This window comes from Acyrthosiphon pisum, chromosome A3, assembly GCF_005508785.2.
Source record: "Acyrthosiphon pisum isolate AL4f chromosome A3, pea_aphid_22Mar2018_4r6ur, whole genome shotgun sequence".
NCBI classification, from domain to species: domain Eukaryota; kingdom Metazoa; phylum Arthropoda; class Insecta; order Hemiptera; family Aphididae; genus Acyrthosiphon; species Acyrthosiphon pisum.
Window position 1 is genome coordinate 32561599 of NC_042496.1, and position 24757 is coordinate 32586355.

A 24757-nucleotide genomic window follows, 5' to 3' on the forward strand; every position below is an offset into this window, starting at 1 on the left:
CATTGGCAATTATACACAATCTATACAGTTGTGCACAATAAGTTTATGTGAAAAGATTAATAACATAATATACTTGAAATGTTGAATAAGAAGCCACATATTGACGAGACTCAGCAAAGACGAAAGCAAAAATGGAGATTTTTTTTAATTTTAAGATTGCCTCGATCGTTGGGAAATATGAATTCTTATGCACGGAAATTCGTGCTCGTTAATAATATTCAATTAATATAATATTAATATAGAAGCATTGTTAATTTTATTAAAATAATAACGTACTACTTACTTAATATTATATTAATATTTTATAATTTATTAGACGCATTATCAAAGTTTAATTAAAATTTGGCCATTATAATATTCTATGATAGTTAAGGACTATGAAAACTAACAATTATGTTACAGTTTAGTACCTACTTTAGTCTTGAAATTTTGTATGAATACATAATATTTTATGGAAATTCAAGTTCAATACTATTTTATTTGAAATATATTGAAATTGAATGATTATCGTAGTCAAAACTTAAAACAATTATTATCATAATTAAGAATACAAATTCAACTTTAAATCATTATACATTTTTAACGATCGCAGGATATGGTTAAAAATAATATATTTTTTTTTCTTAACTCAATATGGACATATGACTTAACATATTTTAGCTACTCAAAACATTCAGCACACTTCCATAAAATAAGGCCTTTGATATAAGTTGAAAACTTATAAAATGCGTTTGGAGTAGTACAAAGAGAATAATAGGAGTAATTTTACATTTAAAATCTATAGGTATAGTCATACAAATATCTAGATAATTAAAATATAAAACTTGGGTGGACTTACCTAAGTATTTTTTCTTATCGTATTTGGTACCCATAATACATTTTACTGAATTTCATTTGAATGTTCTATCAAAATAATTCAAATACATTAGCTACCTATTTAAAAAAAAACAACATTAAATACCAAAGTATTATTACTTTAAAGCAACATCATAGATAACGGCTTGTTAAACGCCGGGTCATAAATGTTCATAATAAAATTCATAAACCGAAAGTATTTTAATACCGAGACAACCAATGTTGTTTGCATCAACAACCGGTGAAATAGTATGTTAACTCGCGCCGTAAAATGACAGTGAAAACGACGAGACGATAAAATGCAATAATCATATTGTATTATACCTTCGACTACCTACGTCATAATATGCGTTTAGGTTTTTTTTTTATTATTATTATTTTCCACCGCGTCTCTAATAAATTGTATGAACTCCGTGGTGGCGGTATTGTCAGAACAAAAGTGTTAATACATACATGGGTCGTAACCGTAATAATTGAAAAATACAATAATATAAGAGAAAGCATTAATCAAACCACGTGAGTATTAAAAGTCATAATTCATTTTCATTTTAATAAAATAAACGTATCATCAACGTGTGAGTATGACAACAAAACCTTTTACGTTTCTGCGTCGCATCCGAAATCGATCTAAAAATCATACGAACCAAAACGAGTACACACCTGTTTATAATATTTTATATACACGACGATTCGCTAAGCGTTAAAAATTGGGTATTCTTTCGAATTTTGATTTTGATACGTCAAAATGTTCGGGAAAAAAATCCGATAAAAATGTAAAGTGAATCCGAGGGGTTTTTATATAAAATTTTAAATCTCTAGAGGTCAGTCCTTAAAAAGCACAAAAAAAATCAAGAATTTAATAAAATCACGATCAATGTGAGTAGGTATTTAAAAATTCATAAAATAATCAGATTTTGGATAACTGCATTATTGGAGAAAAAAGAGTATGATTGGTGAGCCACTCTGTATATATATAATATTATGCATAATCTGTTAGTATAGAAGGTGTAACAGCTACCCGACAGATGAAATAACTTTTGTTTTTGCCATCATTTTTTTTTTTTTTTTAGTCACTTGTGTTACACGTATTATAATTTATAATATATTAAAAAATATTGGTAAAAAAATGTATCTAAGTCTCTATGTATTTAATGTATGTAGTTTATTTTTTAGAATTTTCTAAAATATCAATATTTTTTTTGGGTAAATTAATTTAGAACGTAATAACTTTTTTCAAAATATTGTTCTCGGGAATGTCCTAATATGAGTATGTTTCTTAAATTATTTTCTAACCATATAATGTTCACAATTTTTGACATACTTTTAAGTAGCATAATTTTTTTTTTGTCATGTCTTCCTATTATACTCTGTAATATTATACAATATGAACACACAGCATGATACGTTTTATAACAATTCATCGTGCTCGGCGCATAGGTTACACATAATATATAGTTATATAAACGGAAATTATAAATTCCATTATGTTTTTACGCTATATCCGCCTTGAATTTATACTTTAAATTCGAATCTTGATTTTATGTATTATCCCGGTGGGGCAATTCTCGCAGTGTAACGTTATCGTGATATATAAACCATAAAAGGACTTCAAAACTCCTTGTAACGCCCAAACTTCAATTTCAAAAGTATATTAACATATTTTTTTTTTTAACGAACGCAATTTGATATTTATTTATTTTTTCCTTCATTTTCTGTGGGTATCGCGTGACCTACGTGTGTTTTCTAATATAAAAAAAAAAAAAATCGAATATCTTATGGTAGGTATTTTACCTAACGTAGGTGTATAATAACCCTTATCCAATGGTAAACATACATCGTGTTATTAATTAAACGTGGTGTAGGTAAGGTACATAAATTAATATCATTAACAATTATTACAACGACGTCAGACACTCGAAAAGTAAACATTAATATTGCGCACTATAATTATATAATTACGTTTAAAATTATAATATCTTCGCTACAAGGTTGTTTTTTAATCTGAGATTACCTTCAGTAGTTATTCATGCTATTGAGTACTATCGCGTACCCATTTTATAATCACTAAATATAAAAATCAAAAATGTAAATTTAATTTGCATTATTAATCAAGATTCTACAGCGTTTGCTCAAGTATTTGTCATCATAATGTCAATTGCTACTATAAAATTAAAACAATACAAACAGTGTTTTGTGTTTCTTAAAATAAGTAAGTACTCATTACTGAGAAATAACTATCTAACCTGTCATCACTTGAATAGATTAATGTGGATTAATGTTTTGTTATTGTCTGTGTACTTTTATAAATTGAAACTCTAGAGAAATTATTATTCCGCTTTAGAAAACTAAATAAAAAATGTATGTCGTCGTTCGAAAAAATTAAAAAACCTAAAAATTGCAACAGGTAAATAGTTATATTTTTTACAATTAACTTGTTTTAATGAATTCAAATTATTAAAAAAAAAAAAAACATTTCTACGATGATAATCAATATTTTTTTGATGCAATTAACTGTTAAATTTGTAGGTTTATTATATGTTGTGTGTGTTTTTCGTACGCTATGAACACCTAGACCGCTGTTCGAACGGCGGTGACACGACTCAACAGACACAGACGATCGGTGATCTTTCCAGGGCTTGAAACCGATATTTAATACCGATTTTGAAAACCGGCTTAAACCGTCAAAAACCGATAGCGAAAACAAAATCGAAAAAAAATCAATACCGGTAACCGAAACCGAAATCGGAAAAAATATTTACGGTTTCAAGCCCTGGATTTTTCTCTGGCCTGCACACGATCGTCGTTGAATCGATCGCTGTCCATCAGTTTTCGAATGTCACATCACGAGTACAAGCTTTACAATGGATTAATAATAATAATATATATTATACTATCCGGTTATCGGACGTGATTGGAAAACGTCCATCGCGCGTTTGAAATCAAACAATAATAATATACGACACGCGTGCCTAGGCGTCGTCGGCCTCTATCTAGCTGTTTAATTAATATTATATCAACGATACTATAATAGTGTCTGCATGGTGTGCCACAACCGAAATCGAAGTATTAACTACCGTAAAATAACACTATCGCTATTGATCGAGTTTTAATCCCGAGTGACGACCGCCGCCGTCGCCTCATCCACACGGCGACGTAGTGAAATTGCCTACACGATGCGCCGTCCCAACGCAAATAATATTAATAACAATAATTTTGTTATAATAATATTATAATATTCTACAATGCGCTGCAGCCGCGGTTCGTGTAGGATATTACAAAATATAGATTTTAATTTATTACTATTGCCGTTATGACGAATGCTGTTCGACATTTTAAATCATATTATTATTATTATTATTGTGAGACGAAGTTTGCGCACGAACACTACCGCACCGCATCGACGAGAATAATGTAAAATCACTCGATAAACGTAATGCTAATTTTACGTAACGTAACGCACGAGGTTTTATTATACCATATTGGTACGCGTTTATGTTTATTTAACAACATTTACGTCTTTCATTGGTTTTCATACGGACGACGACGGTATATTATATAATATGTTATACTATATTATTCTTTAAGTTGATATTATTTTTTTATTTCTTTGTCGCAAAATAATATTTAATACACTTCCGTGTACGATGTGTTCCCGAATAAGAACACATTTTACATACTTGAGTTTTTTTTTATTATTCATTCTCTTTCATCGAGGCAGCGACACACGCGACAATTATATTTTTATTCATTTTATATTATTATTGTAATATTTTGTATACAGAAAACGCCAAATGGATTCTATTAAAAAATGCGTAGATGTACCTGCCTATACCTACTCGTAAATGAGAAATTTGACTTCTTAAGTATATTGGATAAAATGAGCTTTACCAATAACCACGGGCTTTATGCGATACAAATCCAAATACGATTTATGTTTATACTTTTAGTTAGACTTGAATAGTAATGTAGTCCCCAAAGCTACTCGCAGTCCTGAATTCAAAACGAAAATCATCTGTGCATATAACCAACAGTACATTTATGGCTTGATTGCATTACTTTGGAAACTCTCCATTTTTGCAATTATAGCATTATTTATATTATATTATATTAGAACAAGGCAGTATTCAATTGTAATAGATTAAATCAAGTATTTTATTACAGTGTGATTAACTATAGTCCATGATCTATTGAGATTTATTTACATTTTTATATGCATTTATTTCGACTATATTGACAACGATTGTTGGTTTTGTTATATAATATAATTATAATAGTGCTTGCCGTCGATTATTGATTACTGATAACAAAAATAATATATTGGTTTTTAAAACACATAAACATTTGTTTAAATAATCTAATACTAAAATTAAAAATATTTAAATTCACTTTATCTTTAAAACATTTGAAAATATACAATGCTGCCAAATGTTATTTTCAATTCATTCATAAAGTATAATTGTATTTCTGATCTTATATTTTATCGTACTATACCAAAAAAAAAAGGAAAGTTCCTATCTATTTCATATTACCATCGAAGAGAGTATTGGATTTTCAATAATATTTAAATTTTCGGCATTATTACTATTATTAGCTTTATCTGTAAATACTTTTTTTTGTATGTTGAATGAGTTATCGTAAGCTTCCATATTCACAAGCTCAGATTAAGCATCTATAAATTGGGCACCAGGACACAATACACTTAGTACCCGTATTACAATCGTTAAACCAAGGTTAAACCACCGTATTTGGCCAGTAAAATCAGTGAGTTAAGCGTAACCGAGGTTTAAACTATGATTGTAAAACGGGCCCTTAGTGGGCCCCCCTTAATCTTCAAATTCAAAAAAATTGCATCACTAAATTTTTACGATATAGTACCTCGTACAATCATTAATAATAAAGACTATGCGTACAGTGTAGTTCAAAACACACATTTTAAATACTTCATCACATTGTTATCAATATTGTTAGAAAATCAATTTTATATTTATTATAATTTAGAAATTTTTCGTGGTATAAAATTAAGAACATTTTTATTTTATTGTTATACTAACTATAGGTACTAAAATTGTTTTTTTGTTCCAAATGAATATATCTTGGATAAATATGATCCAAAATCAATGGACCCCGGAACCATGCCCAGCCTATACCCCCCCCCCCCCCCTTAATCGGGGCTTGTGATATGTATATTCTATAGTCTATAACCCACACAGCATTTGGAAAATGATAATATTTTGTGAATATTTTAAAATGCTTGAATAATGAATAGCTGACTAATAATATGTTATAATAACATTTTCTTCTCATTATAACAAAATATTGTTCTATAGGTATGATTGCATAAAAATGTCGACTTAATATTTTTATAAAGTTTCAGTAAAAATGTTTTTTGCAAATACATAAATCCTGATGATTTTAATCATATAATTATTTATTAATATAATACTATGGCTATTATCTGACAAATCTACATATTTATCTATTTACATTATCTTACGTTAACGCATAGCTAATAATACACGTATTACGTACGCGCTTGTACTCAGTATAATATAAAATTAGATGCAACAATTATTATCAACTTTGGCAGTAATAACTAATAGCAGCCACGTACAAAAATATATTTTAACTTTTTCTTAATATTTCATTGACCTATCACTAACATTTTAACATTTAATCAATAGGTGTGACACATCAATATAATATTATTATACCATTACTCATTATAGTATGTATAGTATAATATCGCAACATAATATATTCGGTCTGAACCATTGGCAATTAATACGCAATACCGGAATATTCGTTAAATATGGAATAATTATTATTTCTAATGGTCACACGTTCATACACATCAAACACACATTTGCGTTAAGCGCACTATATAACACTTTTTTTTTCATTGAAATTAAATGTCCCGTGCAAAATAACATTTTTCCGACTCGTATACGCGCCTTTGTACTTAACTGTTGACGAAGTTGAGTTCATAACAATATATAGGTACACACACGTATATGTGCCTGTGTACCTATATTATATTGTACGAGCGTCAGGGGTAAACAATAATAATAATAATAAAAAATAAATAATTCCGTAAATGATTTTTTTAAACCTTTATTGTCCGACGGCTTGTTCTGAACGGCCGTATATTGATTATACCCACAATTACGTTTCAGACTCGTTTGAAAATTTGTAACTGGCATGCATAAATTACAGACGTTATTGTGTCTAATGTACAGGGTAATGGTAAAGCCATAATTTTCGTGAAACGTGATGTCTCTTGACCCGTTAACATCCATTGTAAATCATATTTTTTTTTATATATTATATATATGCACTATACCTATATGGCTACACTTGAAGCCTTTTCGAAGCACAAATAAAATAATATTTTAATTTCAAAAAAATTAATTTTGGTTATAACGCACACATTTGGTCCATATATTATCCACTTTTGATATTATAAAAGATAATTAATTTTGTTCTTAAAAAGTATAATAACAAAGTAATTACAATTAATGAATATAATATATAAATGTATAATATTCGCATTTTAAACAAATACATATGAATAGTTCTATAATATAATACCTATAGATAATTAGTTTTTATTACAATTGGTATATATTATCTTCGTGAGATTCATAATTGTTCAATGTTTCGTAATCGAGTAAATGGATTATAAAAACATAAAACCGAATATTTTATTCAAAATTAGATAACGACTCAAAATTGTAATTTTCAGAGGTTCCCGATACTATTCAAATAGTTATTACTGTTATCGGGTATTCAATTATAACGTAGGTAATAATATGTCCAGTTAAATAATTTTTTTTTATGCATTTTAATAGCTTGAACTGTTTTAAAATATTGTATGACATTAAAACATTATATTTAAAACACAATATTTCGAGTCGTTAAATAGTTATATGCATACCTAGTTGCGATATTAGATCGTCGGGCGTGCGATTAATTATAAAATTATACACGGACACGATATTTATAGTACGGTAATAATAATACTATGTAATACGACCATGGTCGGTACGAAAATTTAATCTTAACGAGTAAATAAATACGCCCTCGTCGTCGTAGATTTTCCTACCATGTGTGGTTTCGCAGCGTCCGTGGCGCCAGATACCGAGAATTGGCGGCGCGGCGGCGGTCTGCGGGAAATTAATGTCTGCACTGGCCGCGCGAACGAATTTATTTATTTTTCCGTAAGGTTTATGAGGGGAGGGGGGAAGGAAAGTTTGTGATTCAGTCCGTAAGACTCATAACGGCTAGAAAAATATCTAATAGAAATAATAATCGTACCGTCGCGACGAGAAAACAATCGGTTTGTGGCGTACACATAATCATATTATATTGGCACCAGAGGTTTAATGTGTCACGATCGAAGCTGCGGCGGCTAACAGTAATGGAGTTCGGAAATGTTGAAAAATATTTTAAAGAAGAGTTGCAGGCGGGTGGTGGAATCGAAAGAGGTACGATTTTAACAGATTTTTAATACGTCTAATGTTGAAATAACACCATCTATATACTACGATATGGTAATGTGTACGTCCTGAAATCGAGATGAACTGCAACAAAGTCTCGAGCAGTATTGCCGACGAAATCCCAGTTGATATATTATATCATAGTATCTTCGAGGATTTGCGCGGGCTAAATTTCATCCGAAAACGGCGCGTGGCAGCAGCTATCCCAGTGATCAATCGGCGGTAATCGCGTTTGAGTTTTTCGCGACCGTGTCTAGAAAAACTAATCGAATTTCATTATTATTATTATGATTATACGTACCGCGGCATAATCGCATTAAGCGACCGGCGGGAGATTGAATTTAAAATTTTCAACACACCCGACATTTCCGCCACGGCTTATGACGACGATACAACCGCGCGAGTTTATGCGCGGTAGCAGCTCATAATCCTCGAACAAACTTTACATTAGTTTCCTGCACCGCCCCGTAACGTTATTGTTCACCGATAAATACAACGTTCGACGATGCACCAGAAAACCGTATTACATTGTTTAACCGTACTGTAATCGTCGGTTGATACCATCCGACGACGGTAAAAAGTTTTCCGACGAGACACATATTCGATGAACGAGAAAAGTGTGAATATGGATATCTACTATTAAAGCTGACATAATAATAATAACAGTATAGTATAGGGATGGCCAACTCAATAATGGCACTAGAGGGCCAATTTTGAATGTGCAAACATCTGGTGGGCCAAAGAACATAGGATGCAAAAAAAAAACTAATGTTAATTATACCCCTATAAATAATAAATATAACTTACATTTAATAATTCAATACTAGATAAGAATTTATATCTACGCGTTTTACGATAAACATCATATCGATTTTAGTTATTTTCTAAACATAGTAAAATAAAATAACCTGATTGGTCAGTGAAAAATGGTACGCGTGCCGGATGCGAATAGGAAATGGAACGGATACCGGGATACGGAATATAATAATACAGTCGAACTTGGTTGTCTTGGACTTTTTTAACTCGAAATCGTCGATACCTCGAACTTTTACTCCGGTCCCTAGAATTTCCTATTTAAACAATGTAAAAAATCTTGTTCAACTGGAATATTTTCGTGGATAAAGTGGATAAAGTTTCGAGTTTCATTAATATTATGAAATTGTGATATTTCCCTCATTTATCTATAAAATAAGATCATTAGTCCTTAGTGTTATCGCTACCGACAAGTGGTTTATCTAACTGGTTTACTACACGACAATGCATGACTTTCGTATTCAGTGCTCAGTGTTTGTTTCAACGTGATCGTTCTGTCGCAAATAATTTTCTAACTTCATTTTTGTTTATACATACATAAATACATATACATAATTCATAAATAAATACATACATAGTAATCATTTTTTATTACATTACTTTGTTTATAATAAATACATAGCAATAGAAAAAAAAAATGAAATTTGGATAACGTGAACTTTTTTCCCGGCCCCTTCAACTGCGAGTTAACCAAGTTCGACTTAATCAATTCTCTTAGATTGTTGGCATGAAATAAAATATGTTTCTGCGAAACCAATAGACCCAGATAAATATATTTTAAAATATTTCGTTTCGCGTTGTTTTTTGTTCAATGGTTTCAGCCTGCAGTTGTCCCTGGTATAGTGTAATATGGTCAACGCAGGTGTACACGATATTATACTCTTGCGATACGTTCCGCGAAAATTTTCGGTTGAGCTGAGTACCGACGGGTCGTGTGCTGTGGCGTCGACAATTGACGGCGGTGGCCGCGGTTCACGAGTGAAGGGGGGGGGGGAGTAAAATTTTAAATCGAATAGTTTTGGTATATACATATTGTATATGTTTTACGAGAAACGAAAAAAAAGACACTGATAATATCGCTGCGCGAAAGTGTGCGGAGGGCTGCGAAAAATTAAGTAGCTCGCAAACGGCAGTGCCACACGCGATCCCCGTGATTTCTGACGATCCGAACGATCGGGACAGGAAACGTTGGCCTGCAATAAAACCAGCTTGGCCCACGCAGACCGTCTCTCGGCGAATATATACATTTAGAAGGTACCTATACGCACATATATATTTCATACGAACGCGTACCGCCTCCGGAAACGAATTTCGAGACCGCAGAAACACGACGCGAGACATTAAACCGTAGTACGTACCGTTTCGTGTTTAGACCGAAAATCGCAAAATACCTCGCGAAAATATTCCCGTTCGAAGTTCGTATACAGTACCTATATGATAATATATTATTGATATAATATACGAGGGGATTTTTTTTTTTTTAAGTCTTATTTTTATCGAAGAGGGTTCAAAAAGTTTTGGGAAATATTTTACTGAAATCGTTATTGATATTATCGTTCCAGAACAAAATGATTGTACATTGAAAAATTATATAAGAAAAACGTTTTTTAGAAAATTGTTTCGTCATGTTTAAAAATAACATTATTTAAAAACAAATTGTCTACGACAGCTATAATGTTTGAGAAAAAAAAAACGATGGTTTACCTTTAAAGAATCAAAAATGTATACAATATTCAGTACCTATTATAATATAATATTGTGTAAATATATTTATATACTGATCGATCGTTTTGTACGAGTATGTGATTATGAATTGAATAGCAACTGTACTCAGCCTTATGACAATCTCCACGACTAACATTATACGAATACAATAGGTGCCTACCAGTTAAAAATTCTGTTTGTGATTTGGGTAGTATTTAAATTGATTTCGGTTAGATTTAATTTAAAATAAACATCAAAACACTCATAGTTTAATTATTGCTATAAATATAGGTTCCTCAGACGTACACATCGATTATTATATTTTATTAGGACTTCCGTAATATCTCTCGTATTAAATATAAATAAACACTATTTTTTGAACCTCCTGCAACTCGAGACAAATTCATCCAAACATAATATTATAAGTGATAATAGTTGTATAATGATAATAGGCATTATGTATATTATGATTATATTTCAAAATTACGGTCTAACCTGCACTTAATAAATTAATAATAAATGTAATTTTAAGAAGAAAGAAAAATAATTTAAGAAAAAAAAATAGGTACTTAATAGTATTTAGAAGTAATATTAATTTTAAAATTTACTTTACACCCAATATTCTTATATATTTTAAATAAATATTAAATAGTTTTTTTTTTTTTTTTAATTGCATTCTTAAAATTTAATTAATTTGAAAAGATTTAATTTTTTATCTTATGAACATCTATTTATATTGCACACTTCGTTTGGTAGATTTAGCAAAAAAATTAATTCTAAATTTTTTCCACTCAGAAAAAAAAGGTCTCCATATGTTTTGTATTACATTTAATAACTACTATTCTTCGCTTAATTTTTAATCTCTATAACTTGACAATATTACTGTAATTTTTTAACAGTAATATACAAATATATAAAATGTATAACATTAGAAATCTTCATCAACATTATTCGTTACCAGCTACAACCAACATAACATTTTTTTTTCATCGTCGTATTTAATTTTTAGTATAGAAAATGACATAATCATAAAATGTATATCTAAATTTTTATTTTTTAAAACATTGCATCGAGCAATATCATATTATTTTTTAATGAAATCAAGACGGGGGAAAGTTTATTTTAATCATAAGACCCAATCAATGTAATACGAAACTTGAAATACAAAATTGAACTTATTAAATTAAAAACGATATAATTAATATAGACTGTATTTATAATGGAACAAAGTTTTCTTCGTACCTATACATATAATTGACAAGCCAGGTTTTCTGAATGTACCTACCTACAAAACATCTATGAACAAGTTATTCCAAAACATAATAAGTTTTTTCGTCATTGCTTATCAATAAATATTAATACATCTTCTTTTGATAGGTATTCCAAAATGTATTTCCACTCTTGAACATCAAAATTGTATGGATATTGATTTTAGATTTTTTAAAGGAAAATATAATAATATGATATAGTAGATGCAGCCAGTGATATATATTATATTCAAATTTATATAATACTTTATGGTACATACACAAAATATTATAATGTCATTCAAACAGAAACTTGTTATTCATAACCATTTCAAAGTTTAAAGTTCTAAACAGAAGTGAAAATGTTTATTCCACCTCACTTATCTCATGTGAACTTCAAATCATTTGTAATAAATATTTAAGCGTTCGTTAAAAACTCGTCGGCTTAAATATTATCTTTCATTGATTTTAATAATTTCTATACGAATAACATAATAATCTTATTGTATAGTAGTTTATGATTTTGTTTATAATTTAAGATAGTATGTAGCCCTGTGAGTGTGGTATAATTTATTTAAATAAAAAAAAAATACACACGACTTCAGAGAGTAATGTCTATAATTAACTCAAATGAAATCGATGAAATTCTGTTAATATTAATTTACTGAATATTAATAGAAAGCTGTAATAGATTTTTATTTTTAAATTGTTTCAATAGGATTACAATAATATTTCTAACAAATAAATCAGCGATTCTAAATAATGGTACAGAATATTAATATCATTTATTTTTTGTTGTATCTTTTTATCTAATGACTCCCAAGACCAAAATGTCCATGTCTAACAAAATATGCATAAATATATAATAAATAATAACATTTAATAAATTCAGTCCAGGATAAGGCATTATTTGAGCGTTTGAATTTTTTTTTTTAAATGTGAATACATTTAAACACAAATTTATAAGTAATTTTCATTAAAAATGGACCATTGGTTTATTTTGGATGGCATAATAATGTATATTTTTATGGGCTGGAGCAACTCGATTTTACGCGGAATACATTGCAGTGTCAGCGTATTTTTTGTTTTCACGTTACAGGTGCTACGTGGAATCTAAAATATATTGTATAATACACGTAATTAAAGATTGACCAGGTTAATATTTAAAATATATGATATTATTTATATGTATTGTTTTAAAAATACCTAAACGTTTATGCTCGTGTTAAATGCATCGGTATTATAGTAAGCCTATCAGGATGGAAACCAGCGGTGATCTTAAAATGACGAAAATAGACTAACCTAACTGACTAACCTAACCTAACCTAACCTGCCTATTTGTGCTCTATAGCGTTATTTTAAGTTTAATTTTGATACTCTCGTCAGCAGTTTGAAATCCATCACTGAGTCGTGACGAATTGAAAAATCGAAAAAAATTTAACCGCGTTTTAAGCATTAAAGTTTAGCTATTATAAAATTACTGTCGTTAATGTGGTCTTATCTTTCGACCATAATATATATTTTAGCTTGTATAGTCTTACGAGCCTATCTACTCTGTCCGTTGTAAGACGTGAGTTTACTGACGTATCGTTCATATGCGATTAATGACCGGAAGTGTTAATTCCAGAGTCTTTCGTCGAATTAGCATGGTATCCTCTTCAACTCCGGAGACAGACCTAAACAAGAGACGAATGCCGTGAATGATTTAACATCGATTCATATAAGACCTACTCAGATAGAAATGAAAAAATGTATTGTTTTTAAAAATAATATCTCACGCGGACATTCGTTAAAAAAACATTCGTAAAAAGATTTTTGGTAAGATCCACCGAAAACACGGTTGGCCAAATCATAAACATTAACTTTTGGTTTGTTTTCAAAATTTCGCGTTTAGTGTTAACATTCAATACATAATAATATTAAATTATTCTCTTATCTTTCAATATATTATTACAAGTATATATATGTGGCACGGTCAGCGTGATCGTTTTATATAATATATATTTGCCTAACTGATGTTTTGAACATGACATAAATTCAAAAACCTTTGTATTTTATTTAAATAAGTGGCTTGACATAAAATTATAATATGATTATAGCGAAAACAAATAAACTATATTAATTTAAATGTTTACTTGTACAGCGTTGTATCTATAAAAATGATTGATGCCTTTAAAAGCAATGTTAATCAATCCAAATATATATATATATATATTGTATTACTAATTTAATATAATTGGATTTTACTGGGCAATAAATAAAAACCTTATACGAAATTAACTACATGAAATATTTGTATTATTGATATAAAGTAGGTACATTGATAAAAAAAATGTCATTGACGAACGCTATATCTTTTAATGACATTTTTTGTACTAACCGTCCTACCTGCTGATACATATATCTGGTTTGTGTTGTGGATCCAATATTAGAATAGGTATCGAACAAAAAAAATAGTGTTTTTCGTTTATTATTTTCATGGTTCCGCGTGGTGTACACATACATTGTATAGGTTCTCGGCAATACGAGCATAATAAATCTTCAAAGATCCACAGCAAAAGCTATAGCTGTAATATATTGTACCAACAGTGACCGAAAATGGTCTGGAGGTCACGGGATCGGACCCGTCAGCAATGCCGTCGTCGATCACTGACGCGCCGGCCGATCTTCTTCCCTGGAAAAACGATCAAACACTACCTTAGTAATAGTTTAGACAGTACTAGGCTAGTACTATAGGTATACTAGAGACGGGCAAATTCCCGGGAATATAGTTTCGGGAATATAATAAGTTTTTAAATATTGATCATAGGTTTCAGTTTTAAATTAAACTTATGATTGTAAATGATCCAGCTCTTTATTGATATTATGTCAGTTTAGATATTTATTCTATAAAAAAAAGTTATTAAGTAACTATGATTTAATTTTTATTATTAAAATCTGTACAATAATCACAAAATAAATGATCAAACTTTTATTTATATAATATGTTGAAAAAATAAAAATAAACATACTGAAATTGAAATACTGAATAACATAAAAATAATAATTTTTTTTTTTAAGAAATTTCCCGAGAGGTTGGGGAATATTCCCTGTTTCCGGGAACATTCTTTTGGGAATATTCCTAATGGCACATCACTAGACAGTATACACTTTATTATTACACTGCAATAATGCCATTGCAATAATATTATACAGACTATTCGCTGTCGCGGTTTAGTAACATTCCTCGGCAGTCTTTAAAATAATGACAGTAAATTGTTGTCGCCGTGTTTCTGGAACAACCCCAACAACAAACCGCTAAAAGGGAATATTCGTCCTTGACATAATATATTTTATTAGTCAAACCGGAGTAGGAGTCTAAAAAAAAATATGTATATAAAAACGGTAGAACGTATAGGAATACATACGATAATTAACTATACCAGTTAAAAACGCAAAAAACGGCGAAATTTTCGGTGATAAAGTTATAAAGAGGTCGGTCATGGTTTCAGAGCGAAACGTTTTCAATCGGAATCGGTTTCAAAAAAATAATCATCGTGTCGGCCATTCCGGTAATCATTGCGCTGGCGATACGATAGGACCTCTGCACCGAGGCACTGTCGCGAATCGGAACATGGCGCACTAGTAAACGGCAAAACTATTAGGATAAAATTAATTAGATAAACCACGCCTCACCACATAACCGCTACCACTAGTGGCGTACATTATGATCGTACGCTCATTAATATATTTCACGTAAATGTATCGAAACGTCGCGATTTAATGTTTGTGGGGCGTGTCACGTGTGCTTTTATTTATTTTTCGCTTTTTTTTTTTTACGATTTCCGTGAGGGTGGTTTTCCGCAATAGAAACACGACTTCATACTCAACCCCCTCTACACATGACAACCCCCTCTACAACCGACGACCACCTCCACGCCACCCTGACTAGCACCGATAGCGGATGTGTCCCGTGATGTTTATCCCGTTGTTTAAATGTTTGTCTTCACATGTTATTAAGAGGGTCATAAATCTCTTTGCGTAATATGTGATTTAATACCGCAGAGTTCGTCCGCGGGTGTAATTCAAACTCTAGTGTAAACATTATACGAGCGACTCAAAAATTTCATATTTCCGAGAAACTGCGCTATAATCGACTTTAAAAAAAGGTGCACCGTCCGCGATGATTACACGATTGCGTTAAACCCGACCGAAAACAGGTGGTCGTACGAAGCCGTTCGTAGTATTTTTTTCAATTGATGTGAAATAAGATTATTTGGCCACAACATTATGCGTGTTATTGTGCAGGAGAGTAAAAATTAATATTCACTTACGTTTTGTTTGACATCCGTGAAGAATCGTCTAGTCGACAAAGAACAAATTTATAGATCGATATTTCTTAATGCACCGTGTGCACCGATAAACTGCCGACATGTTGTTTGATTTGAAAATCTTTTACGATAACACAGTAACCGAGAAAAATAACGAACAACAGTAGAAACGCTTGTAATTTATCTTTTGTTGGGCGTACACAATTAAATTAATTTTGATTGTCGTGCCTGCGCGCTTTTGAAATGTAATCTAATAGCGTACATAATACATATACATATATATATAGTAAATAATTGAGTTCGTGTCACGGTACATTTGAAACGGCTTCGTTTTTGATGTTCCGATTGAAAGTCGATCAATAAACCTGGGAGATGATAACTGTCAGCCGACTTACAGTCGAAACTTCAGACAAAAACCATTGTTTATCACAATGGTTCATTAACCAACACAGGGTTAACACGGGCACATGGCGGTGGTTCGTATAAGAAGTGCGTACCATTGTTTACGCACAGCCCTATTTATATTATGACGAGTGGTGAATAGGATAGACCGCCTGTGAGAAATTCCCTTGGAAGAAGTTTTGAATAATTAGGAATAAGTGGAACGGAAAATTATCTAGTGTACGTCTGACTCTGGGGTGAGTGATTGGATTTACAATCTTTTGTGGGACGTTTGATGACACTTTTGCGTCACCTTTACGACTATCCTATAACCTAACATCTTCGATGAAAGAACAAAATTAATATGAGGGTCGAAATCGGCCGCATACTGTTCGATGATGCGAAATAATTGACTGGTATTCGAATGCTTCAATACACTCGAGCTTGCTGTATTGTTGCCCTGAACCGATAGTGGTTGAAAAACATCTAAATTTTCAGTAATTTTTACTTTTGAAAAACTTTTCAACCTTATTCTATAATATTAACCGACAAAATCTTTTTTGTTTTTTGGAACATTTACAACGTACGTTTCAAATAGGAAATAAAAGTAACTGATGTGAAAATACTGATAATTGTGTAGACAAAATAAATATGTTCATTTTTACGTCCAATTATAGTTTGTTAAAAAAAATAAATAAAAAACGTTTAAACGTTTGAAGTATAAAAGTGCTTTCCCGGAAAGTTGATATCACGAGTTGATATCCACCCTTGTAACCTGCAGCTTATATTACTTATACGAGATCCTATAAAAATGAGGTAAAACGAAAGTCCATAAATATTTATTTATAACAAAATATCGTACTGTACGTCACGAAAAATATTTTTAGATTTTACAGAAAATTAACTTCGACCTACATGTTTTTACAACGTGAGATACATTTTTACGTTGATTCCTTAAAGAACTCTGGTGATTGGTTTTATTATTTTTTCCCGATAACTCCGGTAGAACCTTATTATTATTCTTCATCTGATTCATATCGATTTCCTCCCATACCTATTTCTCGGTTACTCGCGAGTATTCCAAAATATATCGAAGTCGCCAGGTGTGACTGTGTGAGATCTGTACGAACGTATATAGTAGGTTTGACACAATTTCAAACATCAAAATGACAAATGGTTGTGTGAAAGCGTAAGTTGTAGACTACCACGATATACCTAGTATACCAAACACCTGAAAATTAATTACACTGTCCTAATGATAAGGACGAATATTACATTATATTTCCTTATATTTATTGTAATAAGTTATTTATTTTCCCTGCGGTAATGTCATTTTAGGAATAATATTCTCAAACTAAACTTGCTGGTTCCCATACTGATGAGTTAGCATAAACAATATTATTTGAGGAAAAAACTTTGTTTCCTGGACTTAAAAATAAATTTATAAATGTAATAAAAAATGTAATCACCAACTTTATTAAGTAATGATGAACTCTAAACTTTGCCGAATTGATAAGTTCGCCTCTCTACCCTATACCCCCCTCTTTCACTGACCATACACAATAAAAAAAACACCGCTTAACTGTATAGCGGATTATGTCATACTCTTGTAAATTCAAAATATTATGTCTTATATTATTATAACATTTTCGTATAATATTTCACATCTGGTAATATAATAACTACGTTATATCTCATATAATTTACCTAAATTATAATTATCCTTGACAAATTAATACAAGATTCGTCCAAAATAGGTGGTTCTTGTAAGATTTTTTTTTTATCAGACAAAAATAGAGTATAATATACAGTCTTTAATATTTATATACAATACAATAAGTAAATTTGATAGCTAATATAGGTAAATACAATGAAATGGCGTGAGGAGGGAGGCCCACCCCTCTAGCTTGGGGTAAAGATTTTAAAAATATTTATAATACGTTGACACATTTTTTTTATATACAAGTTAACATTTGACAAAATTTGTATATTGCAGTTAAATTTAAAAAAAAAAACTAAATCCCAATCCCCATTATTCTTAAAATGAGTTAATATCTGCTATTTTAATCCTCACTGTTCTTACTAAAAATACATGTTTAAAATATGTGAACATTTGTATAATGGTATAATTCATAATTAATCCCATAAATACATAAATTTGTACTGATTTTTTTTATGACCTTATGTATAATCTACCATTGATTATAATATATAGTGTAATGCTATATATTATACTCAATGGTATTACTTATACGTCTTCTAAAACAAAACTCTAAGTATAATTTCATTTATTTTCACCAATATTTTTAACATCACGAATAATAACAATTCTGTTGTAATAATTTATTGCAATCAAATATAACTATTACAAATAAGTAACAAAATATAATTTTATATAGCTTTTTACAAGGCAAATGTTATGGCGGTATAGACTTAAAATCCATTCAAGTGAAATTTGTCATTGAAAACTTTTCTTTTCGAAACAAATTAAGCTTAATCGGAAATCATTTTTCGTAATTCTAAATGGTCCCCTAATAATAAAGTAAAATAATTCCAACTTGTAATTTTATCATAATCTGACAAAGGTGAAATTTTTGAACACTTATATCTACCAGTTTTAATCGGTTTACATTTCTCTGCTCGGAATAGTACTCTCAGTGTTCAACTATCGGGTAGAAACTTCTCAAACATTTTACGTGTGCGATTGTGGTTGTATTTAGATTCGACCCAATACGATATTAAAATCTCGAAACAATAAATTATGGGTATTATTACCATTAGTATTACGCGAGGTTCAGAGTTGAACACAAATATTAAATTATTCGAATAATACGTATTAATAATAACATAAGTATACATATTGCGCACGAATTCGAACCATTTGTCGTAATAATACACATAATACAACTAGATTCCGTCGTAATGATTTCAGTAATCCAACATCAATATATAAACTCATTAAAACATTATTATATATGTTTTAATAATATTTGGGTATGTCACGATCACAAGACTAGCAATATCGATGCCATTATTATACACTGGTATTAAAATAATATTTTAATACCAGTATATTATACCAATACATGGGTTATAAAACAAGCTCACGGTATGTCTGGTTATTATTGAAATATTTAGAAATAATTTCGAAAACAGAGTCGTTACAGTCGCCACCTATGAATTCAGATCATTACCACCTACAGTCTTCGATAAGACTACGATATACATTCTACAGGCCGATTCAACCCGCAAGCACGCTCAACTCTGTTAATTGTTGCTTTAATAATCGATTCATTCAAATTTTGATTTTTTTGAAAATTTTGAGCTTACGTATGTTTCAAATATGTCTGATTAAATTTAAAAACTGTTGTCATTAGTGCATATTATAAAGTACTATAGTAAATCAAAAACTGTTACTTCTCTAAATATTTTGACTTAAATGCGTCAACATTTTCCAAGAAATAATTTAATTAACGTTTTAACGTTTACAATTATCAATTCAGGTTTCAATACGCAACGACCGTAGTAATATAGCATATAATATTATTATTATATTATCATCGTCTGTACGAGGTCAAACCGCTGGCCGCGAGTTTCCCGTGGGCCACGACGAGTTTCCTGCAAATTTCTGGACTTCCAGATAAACCTTTCCCCCGGCGCAATGTATTGATTGCTAGACCGTAGTGACTGTCGGACACTCATCGCTGACTCAACGGTGTCTGATTTTAATAACATTATATTATGGTTACCTAATTTCAATACGCATTTTATAAATCGAGTCGGTCTACCTTTATAATAATAAACCACGATCGATTGAAACCAGAGAATCGCATATATATATTTAATATATATATTATATAGGTACGCGTCGCACAATAATAGCTATTAATATAATTACAGAACGGATCATAACAAAAAGTGTACACTATACAACTGCGCTAGGGAGTTTTCGGTTACAAAAGTTTTTTTTTCGTTTTAATGAACTTTAGGCCGTTGCAGTATCAAAACGCCGGCCGTAAAATCACGCTTTCGTCTTCCAAAAGTACTCGGATTTCTTCGTTCGCAGGAACACAATATTGTCGACATTTACAAAGTTAAGTGTAGCTTTTTTTAGAATTTCTAATATTGTTAACGCATTACATAGTGTACAATTTATTATGATCTATAGTAATCATACATTTTAAGATAATATAAAATGCTAAACACTTTCTTCGTAACGCTTCTGTACATTTTATTGGTGAAAAAACGTTTCAAGTTCAATGAGCCCCCACCTAGAAGTCTTTAATAGACTGAAAGTGTGTTTTCGGTAAAGGCAATTATTATATTACGGATTTTGTAGTGCAGTCGTGTGTTACTCGGGCCAGATATTATCGTGAGAACATTTTGTGATGCCGTTTGGAGATAAAATAAAATGTATTCCATTTTGTCAATGATATATACTTAATAGATATACGTCTATACAATATGCAATCAATGTAATGAAATCGGAAGATCCGTGACGTATCAAAAATACGTATAGCGTTTATTATCTGCGTTGGGTAGCTTTTATCTCGTATTTTTTTTTCTTTTTTGTTTCAAGGTCACACAAATAAAATATTATTACTACTATATTTATCTAAATACTCTGTGGCACGCTCTGAGAGCATACACTACATCGATTCGATGAAAAAATAAAACTCCATTGACAATCGTGTTCGTACATAAATTGTCAACAAAAATAAATGCGCAATAATTTTCAACAAAAAATTACGTAACGATAAATATAAAAACAGTCATCACTTACTTCGGTAAAAAATAATATAGGTACATATATACATTTTTATTTTTTATTTTTATTTTTATCTCAAAACATTATTATTTTTTCCGTATCGCGTTTAAAAGTATTACTGTTTACGATCGAAATCCGTCGAAATATGTGCCGCATAACAATTTCGTTCGGTTTTCGAACCGACTAGAGTACTAGACCATTATTAAAATTTGACTATCAAAAAGAGCTCAATACTAATAACTTCACAGAGTTGTAAACATTGTATCGCTTTTACAGACACAGTTCTCTACATAATATATTTAATCTAATAACCAGCATTATAACAATACGTCGATGATATGTATTTTGTCGATTTATTTAGAATTGTCTTATATCATTGTATGTTATATGAATCGCTAACTGCAGAAAGCGGATAGGTCCATTTTTTATAACTTTTCAGAAGAGACAAAAAACGAAATCATGACATGTCTCTTTTCTGTAGTAAACTGAAATTTCCAAACACTATATTTAGCGTTTGGATAGTCCGATTTGACTTCTTTCGGCAGTACCTAAACGATGTATTTACGCGTTCTTAATGAAAAATGATAACAAAGTCGAAATTGATATAAATGCACTTGTCCCCTTTTCCGCAGTTAGCGATTCATATATTATACGTTATGATTTCTAACATAACTTGAAGTTCCTATTTAAACTACGTCATTTCTTTGCAAAACAAAATTCATTTTATCATCATTGGATTTGGATTTTAATTATTTTAACAACTGCGGTGATATTTTAGAATATTAATATTGTGTCGACGACTCGAATGAAGTCTCGTTTGAATGTCGGAGTGTCCAAATTGTAATTATTTCAATAAGATACATATATGCAAAACAACAAAACTTCACTCGGTCAGGTGCCCAATCATAATGATATGTACGCGCATAGCCGTCGTGCGTTAGCGTTGACGTGACGTATACACTATACATAATAATATTTACGTTTATACAACCACGGTTATGGTTGAGTGGGTGTACGCAAAATATACGAACCGTAATCACATTTTGTCCGCGACCATAATGTCGTTTTTCTCCGACCTCGGGCACCCCCCCCTCCCCCCCACAACTCTAGTGAAATACGACGCGGAATCGTTCTATACACCGTTTGTTTGACGGGGCCAAATTAATTTGTTTCAGGAAAAGAAAATGACGGGGCCGAAACAAAACTGAAATTGAGGGATGGAAAAAGCGCACTGCACGGTGCACCGTCAGGCGCTATGGATCTTGTGTGTCCACGTCATTTGCAGTTTGTCGTACGTTGCGGGTACGTATTCAACATTTATGTTTTGCATGATCAAAATATGTCATAAGCGTGCGCTACATTATAATGTTATCGTCTAGGAAAATAATAAATCACCTTACTTTTTTGTTTTCACTAAACGTGCCTATATATACGTACAGCATACCTACAGGGTGTAACAGATGGAACTGACTTTTGGAACAACTTTCGTTCTAATCGATATTTAAATATTTTTTTTATGCGTATCATTTACAGTCACTTACGTGTTATACAAAACATTATTTTTAACACTGAAATTAAAAATTTTAAATTCGATTTAAATTTGTTTGGATATAATATTCAAAATAGCCAATTTGTGAATCTGCTTATAAAAACGATTTTGATATTAAACACATTTATCTGAGTCAAGTAGTTTATTTTTTAGAATTCGTTTTAAAATATCAATATTTTTTTGAATTTGAAATAACACTTTTTAAAATATTTTTTTGGGGGAATTTGCTGACATGAGTATATACTTTTTAAATTATTTACTAATCATATAATTTTAACAATTTTCGTCATACGTTTAAGTGGCATCGTTTTTTTTTCGTCAAGTCTTTCTGTTACACCTTGTATATTATGATAAAACTACATATAATATATGATATTATAATATGTACGTGTACGTATATTTTAGTAAGTAGGGCCCGACCAAATTTAACTGACATTGTGTAGTACGTGTAACATATGTATTTTTAAGCAAAGTTTAACCGAAAAATAACGTAAAATCCAAGTATTATATTTATGCGCACAGCGCGACACGTTTCGACGTGCAGTAAAAACAAATATATTATTATAATAAACCATAGAAATACTGTCGCGGGCACGTCACGATACGATATTACGATGTTTAGATTTAAAATCACTATATTATAAATATTATTCAAGCAAAGATATTGTCTATAAATCGTCTATTTACGATATAACAATAAACAGTATTTCGACTGTTTACGATAAAAATTTTTAAATTAAGAAAGTACTAGGCTTGAAGAAATGTCAGAAAACGTTAAAGCAATACTAGTCTACATGAACAATGAAAAAATAATACACATAAGTCTAGACCTAATCCATAAATATATTTTCAATAAACCAACACTTTCCACTAAACTTAGTATCCTAATTCCACTGATGCATTCAAGACTGAGACGGCTTCTATAAGACTTTTTCATACTTTGATCAAGTACCCAGGTGGAAATTACTTTATTACTTCCCCCTCAACCCCATCATTCATTGTGTAACGTACCTCACGTACGATATGGGTGCTCAGATCCCGGAGCATTGTATAACAAAATATGTAGGACTTTTTTTTTGTTGTATATCATTATACGAAACAACAATTTTAATTAAACATCCATAGCAGCATCTACTGTGTAGTATTTCTTAAAGGAATTCAAAAAGCCCCTAGGATAGACAAAATAAAAGTTAACATCCGACTCACTTAGTGGCATTTCAAATTCAAAGAGTACCTACTAAATGATCCTTTGGCTTTTGACATCATTGACATCAGTTACCTACCTATAAAATATAAATTCAATAACTATATCGTCGGCCTAAATCAAAAAGGTCATAACTCTATTTTTTCGATTTTGGGTTGTTTGTGATTGAATTGAAAAAAAACTCATCGTGTGATAAAGGCACAAAACCGATTTTATAATTATTTTATACTTCGTGAAATTGATAGTTAGAAATCGTCGTATCTCGGATGCATGATGCTTAAAATAAATAAAACTAAATCGTTTCTTTCACGAAATGTTGTTTTCGTAGAATAGTCAAGTTGTTGCATAGATTCCTTCATTACATTTCCCGTGATGGATTAACACAGAGGCGTGAAAACAAATAGTATGTGTGGCTCGTGTGGGAGAGCAA

The 24757-nt window shown here is 30.7% G+C and overlaps 1 protein-coding gene across 3 annotated transcripts in view; it reads left to right on the forward strand.

Annotated features, from left to right (window-relative positions):
• The window catches only part of LOC100573428 (peroxidasin homolog), a 459362-nt gene that overhangs the window by 307569 nt on the left and 127036 nt on the right, over positions 1-24757 (forward strand). For all 3 annotated transcript variants that reach the window (XM_029491313.1, XM_029491314.1, XM_003247261.4), the window contains one exon: positions 22750-22876. In XM_029491313.1, coding sequence (XP_029347173.1) covers positions 22792-22876 — 85 coding nt within the window. In that variant the 5' untranslated portion in view covers positions 22750-22791. The remainder of the gene's footprint in view (positions 1-22749; positions 22877-24757) is intronic.